The 17,689-nt window shown below is 45.2% G+C and overlaps 1 protein-coding gene across 8 annotated transcripts in view; it reads right to left on the bottom strand.

The window, feature by feature from the left end:
• EBF1 (EBF transcription factor 1) overlaps positions 1-17,689 on the bottom strand; it is a 381,178-nt gene that overhangs the window by 19,202 nt on the left and 344,287 nt on the right. For all 8 annotated transcript variants that reach the window (XM_053927370.2, XM_053927369.2, XM_053927367.2 and 5 more), the window contains exon 11: positions 17,301-17,389. In XM_053927370.2, coding sequence (XP_053783345.1) covers positions 17,301-17,389 — 89 coding nt within the window. The remainder of the gene's footprint in view (positions 1-17,300; positions 17,390-17,689) is intronic.

A 17,689-nucleotide genomic window follows, 5' to 3' on the forward strand; every position in this document is an offset into this window, starting at 1 on the left:
TCATTTTCCCCATTGGCTCATGCATTCTCCTCCCAGATGTAGGTTCTTCTGTTTGTCCCAGTTGAAGAGAAAAGACCATCCTCCTTTCCTTTAGGTGGGCTTCCATATTTAGTGTGTCGCTTGTTTCTTATAATATAGGGGGCACTCTACAAAAGTGTGCGTGGTAGTAATTTTTTGTGTTCTAACCAAAAGCAGTCATTCCCTCTTCATGCTGCCCAAATTTTCTGCAGAGTCATTTACACTGGAAATGGGAAAAGGAAAGTTAAGCTCAACCCATGTCCCATGGAGGCTTCTCAGTGCACCAGACAGAAAGGCGTGTATGGTTTGCAGAGGTGGCTTGCAAAAAGGCATGTTTATAATTTTTCGCTGTGGGTAAAGTTTCAAACATAAGTGTAACTTCAGCTATTTTTACAGAACAGACTTCTGCATGGAGAGCCAGTACCGTTCCACACTCACATACTGGAGACGCCGATCGGAAAATGGGGACATGATTGCATTCATTGTGCCGTCACCAGGCCTCTTAAAAAACTCAGAACACTTGAAATGATAAGCTTTTAGATATGTATTAGCATCTCTCAATTTTAAATTCTCCACAGTATAAGATGAAGTAGTTGTCATACTGTGGTAACGACTTGTGACACACACAAAGTCCTAAATTCAAAAATGAGAGAGAGGGGTTTTCGGTTCTCATGCAACATTTTTGCTCGCCTGACACTGCCAGACCCCATTTATAAACCAGTTCAGTTATTTCTCATAGCAGGAGTGGAAAGCATTACAGAATCAATTGGGTTTGAATCAATACATCTGAAATAATTTCTTTATTTTTCTAGTGCAGGCTACCAGATAATTCACCACTCTTTGTTTGCAGTATTGTCTGACCACAGCAGTTAATAATTTACTATGGTGCCGGCACACTGAACCCGGCCCCCAGATCAAGTTCAGCCTCTGCTGCTCTCGCTGAAACCTGGTGGCTCTCTGTGACTCTCAGGGAAGATGAAAACAAAAGGGGATCAAGAGAGTTTACTTACTAAGATTTTATTTCTCCGGGTCTATGTTCATTTATTTCATCAAATAAATATTTATGCCGGTGTTTGGGCTTGGCAGAGAAAGTATTTTTATTCCTTTTCACTTTGACAAAAAAAAATATAAGTCTCCCGTTTGTCAGAATCAAGAGGAGGTGCAGTTTCCGCACTTGTGAACTTCAATCCCGGAACAGTGCCGCCGAGGACTTAGCGTAGTGCCGCTTATGTTAATGAATTTCACAGATCCAAGGATCTGAAGCCCAAGATCTTTGAAGTTTCTGTAAACCCAAAAACATTCCAGCTACTTGTGTATGCTATATATTTTAATCTCACACATTTTTGGTGATAGACCATTTCAGAGACCTAATCCACTTTTTTCTTTTTCTCCTTATTTTGATACGCAGAGCTCTCATCGCCACTAATCCTTTGAAAATGAAACACTTGAATCTTGTTTCCTACAGTTGACCCCCATCTTTGGTCCTTGAAGCTGGGCTGCGCTTTCCCACCAGGCTTGTGGCCGCCGGGGGGGTCACTGGCCCAGCACCGCCTCACACCCGAGGACAGCGGTGCCCCCAGGTGCTCCCCCCACAGCATCAGCGCTGGGGTTTGCAGAAGAGCCCACGTTTGGTTCTGCTGGGCCAGTGTAGTTCAGCCCTATTAGTTATTTCCGCAGACGGGGAGGGGAAAGGAAATGTCTGGGTCCTCCGTGAGGCAGCGCAGGCCCTGCAAGGTGCTCGGATTTCGGTGACCAGAAAATTGCTCTCACCTCCGTGTCATTCCGCGCCCGGTGAACTAGCCCCCAAGCGTGTTTGTGTTGGGGATCTAATATATTGCCTTTCAATCAGAGCTGAGAGCCACTGAACACACAGACAGAACATGACGAGCAGGTCAGGAAAGCAATAAAGATTTTACAGAGCTGTCCAAGGTGCTAAATTTACTCAATAATGGGTTTGGCACCTTAGTGTTAACCTCTCATTTACTACCAGTTTGAGGGACTAAATTGAAGTAGCTGACTTCATTTACCTTGAAATGTATATTTTATGACATTATGTAAGTAGATTGAAAGGGCACTGCAGTTTTAACAATTTAAAGGCTAAGGCATGTTTAAGATGAAACTTGAATATTTATTGTATATTGCACTTAAAGTATATAGAATGTTAAAATGTATTGATTAAATTTGTAAAAGGCATTATAAAAATGACAGGTAGTATAAAAGATGTATGCCTTTTAAAATCAAATTGATAGTGTACGCTACCTTCTCTGTGGCCACAAGTGTAATTTTTTTGCAGTTTTATACGGTAATTTGAAAAATCTGTAATTTCACATTAGGAAGGGATCGAGCCTGGGATGCGAAAGAAAAAAGAAAGAAACTTCCCATAAGGGGAAGAGCTGGATGTTTCATACAGTCTTTTGTCTCTGAAATTGTTCCTGAAGTCTCATGTTTTGTGGCATTAGGAGGGAGCACAGTATAAGGCTGCTTCCACTCTGGTGCGCAATTTTAATATTTCTGAAAAGAAAGAGCACTTGACTGGTACTAATATCGAATTTTTCAAGGCATTTATTTGTCAGGAGAGATTTCCTCTTCTTTTCATAATGTTTAAAACGTCTCCCTGCTTGCAGTTTAAAACATGAGGGGAGAGATTAGATTCTTCCAAGATAATTAATCCTACCCTTGGATTTAAGAAAAATATCCCATTGGGGAATTAAGAAGACAAATATTAGTATCCTAAACATTGAGAACCTGGAGAGTCTCCTTCCAGAGCTAATGCTCGCTCTCAGTCTACATCCTGAGTCAGACTGTTTTTCTTTTCACGGCCCTGGATCTCTTCTCTATTAAAGAAACAAAAGATGTTCACTCCTTAAAAACAACAGCCTCTCACTGAGTTATTTCCTCTCACAATGAAAACCTGGCCTCACCTGTCTTGCCCTGGCCATCGGTTGATAATGGTGTGAGGGGGGTCTGAAGAGAAAAGAACGGGCAAGCCATACTAAACCTAGTTCGAGTTTGCAGAAACGCGGAGAAGGCTGAAGGACAAGCGGGGTTCCCAGCAGCAGGCCCAGGGTAACTGTTCTAGGTCTCGCTTTTCTTCTGGAGCCTTTATTAGACAAATGCCGAGTGGGGGGCAAATACAGAGGGAAGACTCAGCTTTGCTTCCTACGCTGCAGCCCAATCAGTTAGCAAATAATGCTTGAGCTTCCTGCTGTTCCCGTGGTCACAGACCGATGTTACTGCCCGAATCTTTCAGGGCGTGCTGTCTCCCCAGAATCAAGGTACAGGGTTCTCCTGGGATTATCAAAGATCCCCCCCCAGCATGGCCCTACCCTCTTGTCCAACTGTCCAACCCTACACATATGAAGAACTGCTCTCTGTTCTGGCCTCGCTAGCTCTTCCCAGCCTAGAGGTAAAACACAGGGCTCCTTCCTATCTCCATACATGCACTCCTCCTGGCTTTCCTTCACGTGGAATGCTGACTCCAATCTCGATGATGCCTTCCCACCCTCTAAAGGCAGTGGTGGCGGTGGTACAATAACGAAAATGGTAACTATGGTATACTGAAGGTGGGACAGCAACTTATTCGGTCTTCACAGAGAGCCTGGTACGGTACTGTCTGTATCACCACTTGGCAGATGAGGAAACTGAGGCTCAGAGAAGTCAGCCAGCTTCCCCTGAGCTCACACGACTGACATGTGACGGAGCAGGGACTCAACCTCAGGCCTGCGAGGTGTCAGAGCCTGAGCTGCTGAGAATTACGCCACCCTGTCAGAATCAATTCCACCTTCACTGGCACCCCAGCTCCTAATCTCGCTCAGCCTCTGAAGAATGGTGCTGACCGTACCACCCAGCGCAGCAGAGCAGAGCAGAGCCTGAGCAGGGAAGTTAGTACCGAAGAGTGCTTTTGCTCTGGCCCTAAGCGTGATAGTGCTCACTCCCCACATGGGGCTGTAGGGTCTAGGCCAGAGAGGTGTCATAATCTCCTTCTCTAAACCCCCAGCACGAGGTTTATCCAATCAATGGCCCTGAGAAATCCTTGTTGAAGAGTTTAGTCTAAGATAGTTACTGATCTCTAGAAACGCATGCTTAATTTACATGATGAAATGACGAAGTCACATATTTAGCCTGGTTTATAAAGCGGAAGACTTAAATTTGGCACTCCAATTGGCTCTAGACTTTTCAATCCAGTATGTACATTTCCAAAGGTTAAGTCTTGATCACTGTGGGGACATTGATGCTCCCCCCCTTGTATGAATTCACTCGTTCACTCCTGCTGGCTTGTGCTTACATTTTAATTTTGTGATTAATATAATGAATCACATTGGGTATAGACATTATCTCAAGTTATAGGCTCCTAGCAACAGGAGGTTGGCCTTGGTGAGCATTAGCCTTTTATTAACTGTACTCTTAGACCCTTAGAAATAAGTAGGTATCCGCACCCTCTTGGGAGCCAGGCACAGCGTGTCTGATATGCAGACATGGTTCAGTCATCCTTCCTTCTGTTTCATGAAGGTAAAACCTCTGAGGACTATTTACCTTCCATGGACATCTTCCCTTCAGTGCCTGACCCCAGGTGTGCAGCTAATAAGCTCATATTCACTGCCCAGGCTTCCAGGAGGAAAGGGAGCATCGTCTAATTGTCTAATACGGAGACCACGTGGGGACCCCATTCACGATTCTGCGCAATTCAAAGCCAGGTGAACAGGGGAGATGGCCTCCGCTTCCTCTCATTCAGAGCTCATGTGAGCCAACTCACAGAGCCAGATGGACACCCGTCTACTGACACACCATCAATTTCAAGTTTCCGAATCTGATTTTGAAACTCTGGGAACTCCCTCATAAAATTAAGGTCCAGGGATGCTTCAGTAATTCAAAAGAACAACCTGTGCTTGGCTTTCTGCCCCCTCGAGCGGGAAATAATGTTTCGCAGGACGTAGAAGAAAACAGAGGCTAAACTACAGTCATCAAAGTCAAGTTGACTCGGGTGATTACTGAGAAAGAACAATACTTTTCCATCACGCATGTTTTTCTGACACCCATTTATCACCAGTCTGCTTTGCCTTATCAGGAGAGTCAAAACGCTGTGGGCACAGATATCAGGGACATACAATGAAGTTGCGAAATCACTCCTGATTTAATAATTAGCGTCTACTAATGAAATCAGCATTGATTTCATCCCCCTCCTCACTTCGAAGCTTACTATAGGGTCCAAATTTTGAACAGTGCATTCAGGTCACCAGTCCCTAGGTTCTAGCTCCTTCCCTGCTTGCTTCTGCATGTCCGGGTGACAGTGCAGATGGGACATTCCGAGAGCCGGGACACTCCGAGAGCCGAAACATTCACGGAATTGCCCACTCCCCACAGAGCCGGCTGCACTGAGCACTAACTACAGCCTGTGCCGAGAGGCATTTCTGCGGAGGGTAGTTTCACGTCCCAACTTCCTTTGTGTTTATTCAGCCAAATGGAAAATTCCACAATGGTAGACTTTGCATTCTAAAAAATCACACAATGAGGGCAGTGAGGGACAGAGTAACACAAACCAAAATAATACTTGAGCACTGTTTAGTTTGCGATCCTCTGAGACATTCCTCAAATTTTTCATTTTTCTGGTAATATGAACTCGAAATAGAGCTTGCCGCAGAGATCATTAGGAACCTTCGGTGTCACGCTTTAAACACTCTTTCCTCAGAAGCCCTGGGACTGCGAAGAGTCACTTACGCTTAGCGTGGGTATAATTAAACATGTTTCTCTTGAAAGGGGCGTTCTCATTATGGCTAAAGACCACTTTAGAGTGAATTGAAATGGAAAGGGGGAGCCTAGATGAGGGGTAAGTAGCAAGTGGTTATTTCTAGGGAGGCATAAAGTGGCAAATGTGTAACAATTATATTTTACAGTCCTGTATTCTAAAGACTTCCGAGTATTTTATTATATAAGAAACGTTCATGGAAATGTACTGAGTATTCTGGAGCCCACTCATCGCCTGGAGTCTTTAAAGAAAAATAAAATTCAAACTACCATCAAAATCTGCAGAAATTTCCAGAACAATATTTGGAAGGGGTCTGCTGGTACTCATAGAAGAGGCATCGAAAGCATGCTTGTCTGGAGTAAATGCAGGGGCTACTTCTCCACCTCCTGTAATTTTAAAGTTGATTTCTTGTTCAGGTTAGATGAGAGCTCCCCATGCCTCAAACGTATTATGATGTATCGTCAGGCTGGAGGCTCCTCAGAAAGCTTTGCCTTTGTTCCTCCCTGGTATCGAAGACCCCTGAATCACGTGAAATTAAAGTAGGTTGTAAGCTAATGGGGCGATAGCCACGTAAGACATGCTAACTTACATGATTGACTTTTACAGTGGAAAGAAAAAGGCTGTTTTCAAGCAGCTGTTATTGCCTCAATGGAAAAAAAAAAATCAATGAAAGTGAAATGAACAAGAGATTTTGTCTGAGTTGCAGTTAATACCACTGAAGAGCTATGGGTATTAAAAGGTCAACAAATAAATTAGCCGGAGTGTTATGAAATGAATGATTCGGCTTATAATTTTATTGAGTGAAAATTGTTCGCTGCCTATTAGACCAGGTAATTTTTATCTGGTGCCTCAATTACTGTTCCGTAAGCAATAATATAGTTGTAAGAGCTGTTGGTTCGATCGCGTGACCTCTGAGAAGCTGCCAGGACAGCTGACTTTACTGTGATGGATAACTGAGCTCGGCCTCCACCAGGGGCCACACCTCCCTCTCCTGCAAGGGGATCTCATAAAAGAAACATTACAGCTTGATGCATTTTCCCAAAATGTTCGACTTTTCAAGTGTCAGCAGTTAAGTATAAATTGTGAAACCAGGTATTCCTGAGAAGAGTTATGACAATGGCTGTTCCCCCTTTTCCCGGTCTCCTGGCGTCCTGTTCGAAACGGTGTCATGGTAATTGGTGAATGGGGGCCTGGGGCGCTTCCCGCCACAAATACAGTGAAAAATGGCGTTTGCACCCTTGTGAACACGACCTGCTTGGAGGTACAGAGCTGAACCTGGTAACCTCTGGCTGGTGCCTCTGATTCCAATTCATTGTACTGGTTTCAGACCAACGCTCTGGGTTAGGTCCTGCTGAGTGGCCTTGGAAATCGGCTTTCTGATCAGGATAAAAGTCTCTGCTTAAAGCGAAGGCTACGGACAGAGGTACCTTTTTCAGGGCTAGGCTGTAAAGTGAGCGCATGAAATAAAAACGGCCTAGAGTCAACATTACCCTTGAAAACCTTTTAAGTTGCCAAGGCCTGGGCTCTTAGAAACACAAAAGCCAAGTATTAACTACTTCTGTTTCTCTTTGTCTCTTGGCTGCAGCTTCCCTTTCCTTGGGCGGGAGGAGAATAAATATCTGGTTTGAAAGTAAAAGGACCACTGAGTAAACGAAGAGATTTATTGTCATATATATATGTCTGTGTGTGTCTATGTATGTGCATTTGCCATGTGTATACAAATGCATGTGTATATTTACAGTTTTGGACAAGTACATATATTTAAACTTGAGTCAGTATCTGCGCATGCCAGAATGCGCCGCCCTTTAAAGCTGTCTCAGGGAAGCAAAAATATAGTTGTGTTTTGCTTCTAAAATTGTTGAACGTCATCAGTTACTATATGGGCCTCCAGAAAAATGTATCTGTAGAGGATGATTCCAAGGCTTTTACAGATTGTCCTGATGTTAACTGCAATCAAAGCCCACTGCTCTAAGACCACTGGGGCTCAGTTCTTAGGACCCCAATGCTTCGCTGAAGTGTCCCTTGAGGCTGAGAAGAGCCCGTGAGTCTGAACGCTTGCTACCATCTCTGTTTCTAAGGGCTTCGGTCTGTAGGAGGACACTGGATGTCTAGGAGGGAGAAATGAGGAAGTCTTTTGTTCCTCCTGTGACTTCTTGAACTAATGAGTAATTATATTCAATGGTCTTTCACGGGGGGGGGGGGGGGGGGGTGATATGAAGTAGGTTGAACTAATAGTCCCCCTGACTAAGATCTCAGTGCTAAAAAAGGAACTTGAAAGAGGTTCCCGAATTAAGCTATTGGAGTAAACTGTTATTACAAGTCCCTGTTAACAATGAGTCTGCAGCTGAAGAGAAAAGAATTATTTCCTAGGTTCGTATGTGTGCATTTTAAATTCTTGCTGCCGCGTTGGCCTGGTTCAGCCATTTGTAAGGTAACCTATCAGTTCCCTGTTCCCCCTGGCCGAGTTGAGGGATTTTTTAAAAGACTGGTTTGCAAAATTGCCTTTTCTTCTTAAAATTCCCTTTTCTTAATTCTAGGAGGCAGTGCTCAAGGATACGGGCTCTGGGGTCCGACGGAGTTGGCTCAAACCCATGCTCTGCCACTCATTAGCATTGCAATCGCGTGTCTGTCCCCTCGTCTGCAAAGCAGGGTTAACACCGGCACCTGGCTCGGCTGACACAGCGCTAGCGGAGCAACGGCCTGCAATGATCTCGATGACCCTCAGTTGTGTTCCAGGGAACTGGACAAATTCCCTGCATTCTTTTTTTTTTTTTGTAAGATTTTATTTATCTATTGCTAGAGAGAGGAGAAGGGAGGGAGGAAAAAAAAGGAAACATATATGTGTGGTTGCCTCTCACATGCCCCCCACTGGGGACCTGGCCCACAACCTAGGCATGTGCCCTGACAGGGAATCAAACCAGCAACCCTTTGCTTTGCAAGCCGGCACTCAATCCACTGAGCCACAGCAGCCAGGGTATTTCATGCATTCTTAAAGTCAATGTATATATGTGCCTTGGGTGCTGTTCACAATCCTGCTGGCAAAACTGTGAAAGATCCTGGATGGACAAATGGTGGAGAAGTCTGGTAAGGTAGAAAACCTTCATCCACCAGCTGTGTAAGCTTGAGTGGGTTACTTGCCTTTTCTGAGCCTCAGTTTCCTCACCTCTAAAATGGGCTTGATACAATAATGACAAGCAGAATAACTTACTGCCAAATAAGTTAGTTGAAGATAAAGTAAATATTCAAAAAAAGTGGAATTATAATTCTTGTAAGGGTACTGGGCTTTTTAACTGAAGCTACACTCTCCCTCGGGAAAATAATACACGCCTGCATGTGTATGTGCCTACTCAACACACACACACACACACACACACAATCCCATGTAAAATGTCAGGGGTGCATGGATCTCAGCTAAACTCCTGCAATGGAAGAAGCAGTCGGCAGTACCAAGTCCCCTCAACTGTGTAACATTATCAAAATGCCGAAGTGGAATTTGCCTGTAAGTTTTCTGGCAGATCAAGAGGAGAGATGCGGGAAGTGTACTGCATCCCATAGTTTGTGTTTTGATGAGAAGGCAGAGACAAAGTTTTTTAGAATCAAACTCAGGCATGCTTTGTCTAACAGTCTATTCAATAAATGGTGCTGGGAAAATTGGGCAGAGAGGTGCAAAAAAGTGAAACTAGACCACCTTCTTACACCACGCACAAGATTAAACTCAAAATGGATTAAAGACTTAAATATAGGACTTGAAACCATAAAACTCCTAGAAGAAAACATAGGTAGTAAAATCTCTGACATCTCTCTTAGCAGTATTTTTTTTTCTGATATATGTCCCTGGACAAGGGAAATAAAGAATAAACAAATGAAACTACATCAAACTAAAAAGTTTTGCACAGCAAAGGAAACCGTCTACAAAATGAAAATACAACCTACTGAATGGAAAAAGATATTTGCCAATGATATATCCCATAAGGGGTTAAAATTCAAAATTTGTAACTGATTTATACAACTCAACATCAAACAAACAATCCGATTAAAAAATGGGCAGAGGACTTGAATAGACACTTTTCCAAGGAGGACACACAGATGGCCAGTAGGACATGTGAAAAGATGCTCAGTGTCACTAATCATCAGAGAGATGCAAATTAAAACCACGAGGAGACATCACCTCCCACCTGTCAGAATGGCCATCATTAATAAATCATCACATGACAAGTGTCTGGAGAAAAGGGAACCCTCATGCACTGTTGGTGGGGCTGCAGATTGGTGCAGCCACCACAGAAGACAGAATGGAGCCTCCTCATAAAATTAAAAATGGAACTGCCTCATGACCTAGCAATTCTACTTCTGGGTATACATCCAAAGAAAGCCAAAACACTAATTCGAAAAAATATATGCATCTCTATGTTCTTCGTAGCATGATTTACTATCCCCAAGACATGGAAGCAACCCCAGGGCCCATCAAGAGATATGCAGATTAAAAAAGAGGTGGTACACATATACAATGCAGATGCACTCGACTGCTAAAAGGAATTTTCAACAACATGGACGGACCCAGAGGGTATTGCCATAAGTGATATAAATCAGACCGAGAAAGACAGCTGCCATGTGATTTCGATTCTACGTGGAATCTAAAGAACAAAATAAACAAAACAGAAACACGCTCACAGATGCAGAGAGGAAACTGATGGGGTTGCCAGACGGGAGAGGGGCTGAGGGACTGGGCGAATGAGGCAGGGGGACTGAGAAGTACAAACTGGTAGTTACAACACGGTCACAGGGGTGTGGTAATGCACAACACAGAGAACACGGTCAGGGATACTGAAACACCTGTACGTGGTGCCAGGTGGGCTCTTGCACTATCGGGGGATCACTTTGTAAAGTATGTGGTTGTCTAACCACTATGCTGTACACCTGAACCTACTATCAAATAATACCGAATGCAAACTGTAATGGAAAAATGTTTTAAAAATTGTTTAAATTTAAAAGCATGCCTTGTCCAAGAGTTGACTATACTATACAATATGCTTTTGTATCTCTATATTTTTTTGTTTGAGTCACTAAATCAGCGAGTAAGAGGAGAGAGAGTGGCCGGTGTCACAGTGTGAAGAAAAAGACATAGGGTTTTTCTTCACACTTTTCTGAATCCCTGAGTCATCCCCTTCTCTGCTAACAGGCAATGTGGTTATGCACAGATTTCTTATTTGTATTTGCACCAATACAACTGCAGGTTTTGAATTACTGATAGTCTTTGCATAAAGACTAAAACAATAAAAGCATAATTAGAATACATTGTATACAGCCAACTCCAGTTTCATTTTGCCCCAGCTCTGTATTTATGATAAATCGCCAACCACGAACACTCTTTAGGGAGGGCGGTTTGGGGTCTCGTCTCTCTGTTGAGCAAACACGGGGCCCGTGACTAGAGTCTACATTTCAATCCTGCGAGTGTACAGTTGAACGGAATAATATTTGGCACGATGCAGTGCACAACCGCGCCACTAAATGGCTGATTTACTAAATTATTATTAGATGAGCCCGTGCTGTTCCAAATGAAAGTGCAGTCACTGTCTTCCTCCATGGTGTGTTCAAATTGTTCTGTGTTTAAATATTCAGCATGAGGCTAATGTGAACTGATGAACTGAGACTATAAACATTCACTTTCAATACAGATAGAGCGACAGAGATGCAACATATCATGTGGCCTGCGGAGGTGAAAATGATTTACATTTAAGGATGTTGCTGCCTAGTTCCATTACTTTAAGGTTCTCTCAATTAGCATGGGGTTGGCAATGACTAATTCCCACACACAGGAGGAGCAGGATGGTGGAGGCTGAGATTTTTTCACGCGCCAATGAAGGAGCCGCTTCCACGGGGATTTGCTGCCTGTGCAGTTCAGACCTTGAGTCTTACTCAGTCTGTTCTGCACCAGCGGAGTTCCGCCTCTCCCGGAAGAACGATGGTTTTGACATTCGGTGTTTTTCTAGACCCACCCAAAGGGTCTACAGTCCACCCTCACTGCCATCCATCCCTCTGCAATCCACCTTCCTTAACAGACCGGCTCTACTCCGGCTACTCCGGCCCCTCCCCCTGCGCCTCCCCAGCTTCTTTACTGACACCTGCTGGAATGAAGAAGAGCCCTTTGCTCCTTGGACAAAATCACTCCTCCCCTGTCCTCCCCTTTGAGGGCAGTTATAGGCAAGCACTTAAAATACTGTGATCACTTACAGTAGATTAGAATTTTTTATTGGTGCCGTGTTGCCATAACAACCCGAAGACAGCAGATGACTTAAGCTAAGCTTGCAAAGCAAAAGGCTGCTCATCTGGCAGTTGAAATGAATACAGTTCATTTCACAAGTTTCCCATATGGACTCTTAGTGTATGGTAATGAGGAGACCATATGGTGAGAGAAAATGCACTGAGAACAATTGGGTTCCACTGGCTGAGTGGGAAGCCGGGAGAGGAGGCCCGGGTGAGACATCCATTCTGGTGGGTGTGCTCTGGGTTCAAGGTTTGGTTGAGGTTTCCTTCGGGTTTTGTTTGGGATGGTTGTTTTCCATGGGGGGGTTCACATTTCTTAATCGGTTCCTTAATATTTCGGCTGTGCGAGATGACAAACATCTTGCAAATTTGGCAGTATCATTCATCACAAACTGTCAGCAGTGTTTGCAAATCTGACTTGCAAGATCTTTTAAATGTGTTGCTCTTAAAAGGCAACAGTACTAAGTTTTTAGACAAAGTGCAGGAAAATTTAAGCACTTCTGACAAGCAGAAACATTAATGGTAATCATTTTAAAAACACTCGCTTCTTTTTCCTGCATGTTTAGCTGTAAATAATGCTAGAATGTATAAAAGCTTTAAAGTAAAAATATAATAAATACTTTTTATTATGTTTCATAAAGGATGACAAAGTGCCGCGAGCCAGGTACAGGCGTGATCTATACATATGAACGTATAGAGATGAATAGCGCCCGCTCCTCACTGCTAACCAGATTGGAGACCTGGGAGGACAGCTTGAAAAAGGCGCTAAAGTCAATTCTATACTATACATGCTTCATAAAAGATGAATATAAATGCATTAGTTAGACACGGTGAGCTAAATTAGAAGGTCAGGCAGGGCTGGGAGGGCTGAAAAATCACACCACCAATGAGTGTAATTACTCTTTTTTAAGTCTATTAAGTGCTGTTGTTCCATCAAGGCTCAGGGGTATAGGACATGAAGAACAAGATAAAGTAATGTGTATTTATTACTCCCACTGGATCAATTTACCAGATATTTTCAGCTCCATAAAGCAAAATACACAAATGCCGCCTTTGTTACTTTTCTCGAACTGCTTTATTTTCTCCAAAAGAGGGACTGGCTCTGGGAGAAAAAACATGTTTGCCCCGTGAAGGTCCCCATGTCAACCCCGCTCTGTGGGGAAGTGCAAGAATGCGGGAGAGAGTCTCAGTAGGAAGGGGGTGAGGTGTAGGTGAGGGACAGACAGGAGGGAGAGGCTAACCCCTCAGGGCAGACTTATGTGGGCTTGCAGATTCGAGGGGAAAGCGTGAGTTCTGTACAGTGGGAACAATGGGCCGCAAGACCTGGGTTTGAACCTGCTTTCTACGTGCTGGCTGAGAAGCTGCAGCAAGTCACCGGCCCTCTGGGAACTCTGGCTCTTACGGAATGGGGGGCACCCGCCCGGCAGGCATTTGTAGCCCCCACTGACTGATACCCTGCTGAATGCCAGAGAGACCTCTTTGCATAAACTATGTATGGATGCCCAATAGCACTGGGCAGCTGCTTTAAGGAAAGAGAAAACCTAGGCTGGGAAGGTTGAGTCAAGTACACTGAGTAGTGGGCCTGGTTTTCAAACTCCGCGTCTGTCTGATCTGACAGCCCTCTCTCTTGGCCTTGATGCCCTTCAGAAACCTTGATGAAGCCATGCTGGGCACACAGTAGGCGTCAGTGAAATGGTGCCAGCTCCCTGGGATCCACTGCTAACACGGGGCCTCCCATCACCCATTGCCCTTGCACTAATGCTCACTGACCACTCAGGAACACAACCAGCAAACTGAAAGGGGACAGAGACACCTCTGTCCTTCAACACAGAGAGAGCTCCTTGCTCAGTGTTTCTGGATTGCACTATACATTTCATCACCTCTGAGCTTCCGGCTGACCACAGTCTCCAACCCCCTCCCCTCGACATTACAAGAAAAGTCAACCTTCACCCCAAAGTTGGGCACACATTCTTCTCCCTCTTGCCAGGATCGAGAGAGAGAAAGGCAGGCGAGTCTGTATGAAACAGAACAGAACGCTGTGATTTAAAAACCTTAGCCTGCCCTTCCCCATGTGCATGTGGAAAAGGAAACCAAACAACATCTGGGGTTAGCATAATTATAGCATTTTAAATGTGTGTGTACAGCAACTATCACCGATGGTGACTTTCAGGGACAAAATAATTTAGAGAGAAGGATTCAGCTTGCTCCTGTCCTCTCATTGGTGAACGGGAGTGGTGCGGTCCGCTCTCCTGGCTCCTCTCACAAGAGGGGCTCCAATAAAACAAAGCCTGTGTAAGTTCTTTGAAAAAGCACAAGCCAGTATACAAAGGCATATTATTATGGAAAGCTGTCTGCGTGGTCTTTGGAGCAGTTTCATTTGACAGAATATGTGGGTGGCTGTATGAATCTAGCTTTGTCTATTCACAAACACATGGGTTTAATAAAGTGCAGTTTGTTTTTTAAGGTGTGTGGTCCGCGGCTCAGTGAAACGCTCCTGTTTGACAAACACTGACCATGATCCTAAGAAAGGCGGAGCCCCTTTTTCTCCCCCTAACAATGGACAGCAAGAGGATAAGCCTCCCAAGTCCACAGGAATAGCTCGTGCTGGCTCCATCCGCCACTTCCTGACCCTGCTCTTGAACTCTCCCTCCACCTTAACGTTCAGAGCCAAGAGGACGGCCGCTCTGATCTGAGTCACACACAGGGCTTCCTGGGGTGGGCCCTGGCCAAGGCCTTGCACAGTCAAGTGGTGGATGCAAGCTGTGGAGTGTTTCCTTAGCACACAAATCCACTGTGGCCTTGATTACCCGTCCCAAACGCGGGACAAAGGGGCTGGGAACTTCCCCATCAGGCCGCCGGGGAAGAAGCGACACGTGCCTGGGCTATTTGTCCAGCGTTTCTAAACGTGATATGCCACAGTAAAAATGGTTTTAAAAGCAAGCACACGAAACTCAACCCTATATTCCTACTTGTCTCCTTTCTTTTTAGATAAGAAAAGTACTGCCTGGCTTCTTTAGACCTCGCCCAGGTGAAACCAAGTTTGTTTCCCATTTTTCAATAATCATTCATGGGGTGGCGATTGGAGGTGGATACTATGCTGAGGTGACCACAGGATGACCTCGGACCCTTAGGTAATCCCCATGGAGTTGGCATGATTATGTCCCTATTTCATAGACGAAGAAACTGAGGCACGGAAGATAAATCGTGCACTCAACTGATCACCAGGATGAGAATTTCCTGCTCTGCTGAGACGGGAGGGAAGAGGCCTCAGAGGCCAGGGCCCCCCTCTAACTCATCAGCACACAATCACCCTCTGTTGAGTGCTAAGTAACTGGCAACCCCCCCAAAACAGGAAATATTACCATATCCATTTGACAGAGAAGGGAACTGAGGTACGAGAGAGCTAAAGAAGTTTGCCTCACTTTGTTTTAAAAAAGAATTCTGACCCAGATTGCACAGCGAGTCACTGCCCTCACTGAGTGCCACCCCACCCGATCTGCCCCCTGCGGTCCCTTCGACAGACTCCAGAGACAGCAACGTCAAAAGTAAAGTGAAGACGCCCCAAACGGAAGCGGGAAGGATCTGGCATTGCACCCATGCTTTCTTCCTGCCTCCGAGACACTTAAGGCACTGCCCTTTGGGTGGGCTCACACTAGTGTGTCGCTGTGCGGTAGAATTGCCAATAAAACGGCCAGTGATTGCCCCGGAGGAAAGGCACGGGAGTTAGGTTCCATCTAGACAGAGAACCCGAAGGTAAACATCCTTCCACTGCACATCTTTGCTATGGAAGCAGCCTGCCACTCACTCCTATTATTAGATTATTCCATTACTCGCCAAGAGTAAATCAAGGCGAAAGGGAGAGAGGTGTAAGGATGGAGGCCCCCGTCCAAGACTAGGATATGAGCAGACTGACACATCATCCGACTTCTTCCTCTGGTGACATGCTTTCAAGAAGTGTTTACCAAGGTGAACAGCACCCGGTGGAAGTGAGGCTGCTCTGGGAAGCTGAGGATGGAGAGCGAAGGCTGAGGTTCTTTCCCCGGGGTCTAGGTAGAGGGTGGACGCAGATGCCTGTCACAGTCCTTCCTGTCTGTGGGCAGCAGTGCCGCCCCCCGCCCCACCGGGCCCTCTGCTGCCTCCTGCACCCGGGCTGCTCTGACAGGTGGCTCTGCCGCCCAGGGCAGCAGGCACAGAAGTAGAATTTGATGATGAACTGATCTCCCAAAGAGGCCAGCTGAGCCAGGAAGGAGGCCAACTTCATTTTTACAAGTGCTTTACAAGGAAAAACAGACCTATCTCTAGCCATACTTTAGCAAAGAGAGGGACTCTCATCTACTCATTCGATTTCTAATGGTTTCCATGTATGCAGTGATGGAATTTCAGTTTGCTGTCAGTGAACAGGGAATGGTAGCTCCACTCACTCTGTAATCCACACTCCCTTAGCATTTCACTGACCTCACCTCTGGGTCCTCACCAAACTTGGGTTAAATGTACCTGTTCCTCCTGTTATGTGTGGTGTTGGGTCTGGTGGTCTCTCCCACACAGGGCCCGAGCTCCTTCAGAACAGAGATGGGGATGGCCCCAACACGGGCAACAGGTACAGAACAGAAATCGGCAAATGCAAATTCCCTTCCTTCCGCATTGGCAATTAGTAAATGACGCACTGCTGTATGACACGTGTTGCTCCGTCCTGAACTTCTGTTTCTGTTCTCACCTTGTCTCCCAGTTAGGCGGGATGGCTCTAGAGGGCAGAAGTTCTGTCTTTATTTCTCCAGAGGCAGGATCTACCAACATGCTTCCTTTTGTTCTCCCCTTACCAGGGATGAGGATTAATTTTTGTGTAGGCAGAAAGCAGTGTTCTTTTTTCTCTTGAGAACTGGGATGATGCAGTGATTAATAACCTGGATTTTGGAGCCAGACTGTACAGGTATGAATCTCTGTTTAGCACTTTACATACCGTGTGACCTTGGGCATAGGATTTAACCTCTCTTTGCTTGATTATTTCCATCTCAGAAACAGAGGTGGTAATAGTACCAGCCTCGGAGGGTTTTTTTGGGAGGTAGAAATGACATCACGTGTATAAAAATAAGTACATTACCTGGCAGAGCGCAAGTGTTTGCTACTTTCATTATCACTTACCTTATAGTACCCAGTACACAAAGAACAAAAATACTGAGTTGTTTATCTATGAACTCATGTTTATCAGCGGCAGAGCTCCCTGCCAATCACCCAAGCCCAAGTTTCCAGAGACCGCGGCCCGGAGAAGAGGCGTCCTCACCTTTGGCAAACGCTCAGGATCTCCAGGGTGCCGGGGAATGACCTTCTGTAACCTCTGGAAACCATAGTCGATGGTGGGCTCGTTGAGCGCTGCAATGGAGAAGCCACACAATTAGAACGGTTTCAGGAAACCAAATGAGATTTGCAACAGGGATGGTGTGGACGCAACAGGGAAGTTGAAAGCTTAATCGATAACCTTTGAATCTGATCAAGAAATGACCAGACGGACGTTTCTTCTGCTGAACATCATCGCCACCTGACTTCTGCCACTGACCACGGCAGAGAGCAACTCGCTCAAAAGACCACGTAGTAGCAGGTCTCGAACTCTGCTCTTCTGGCCCAGTTTTATACTCCCGACATTACTGAAGATAGAAAGTAAAGTGGTATCTA

This window comes from Desmodus rotundus, chromosome 6 (genome assembly GCF_022682495.2).
Source record: "Desmodus rotundus isolate HL8 chromosome 6, HLdesRot8A.1, whole genome shotgun sequence".
NCBI classification, from domain to species: Eukaryota; Metazoa; Chordata; class Mammalia; order Chiroptera; family Phyllostomidae; genus Desmodus; species Desmodus rotundus.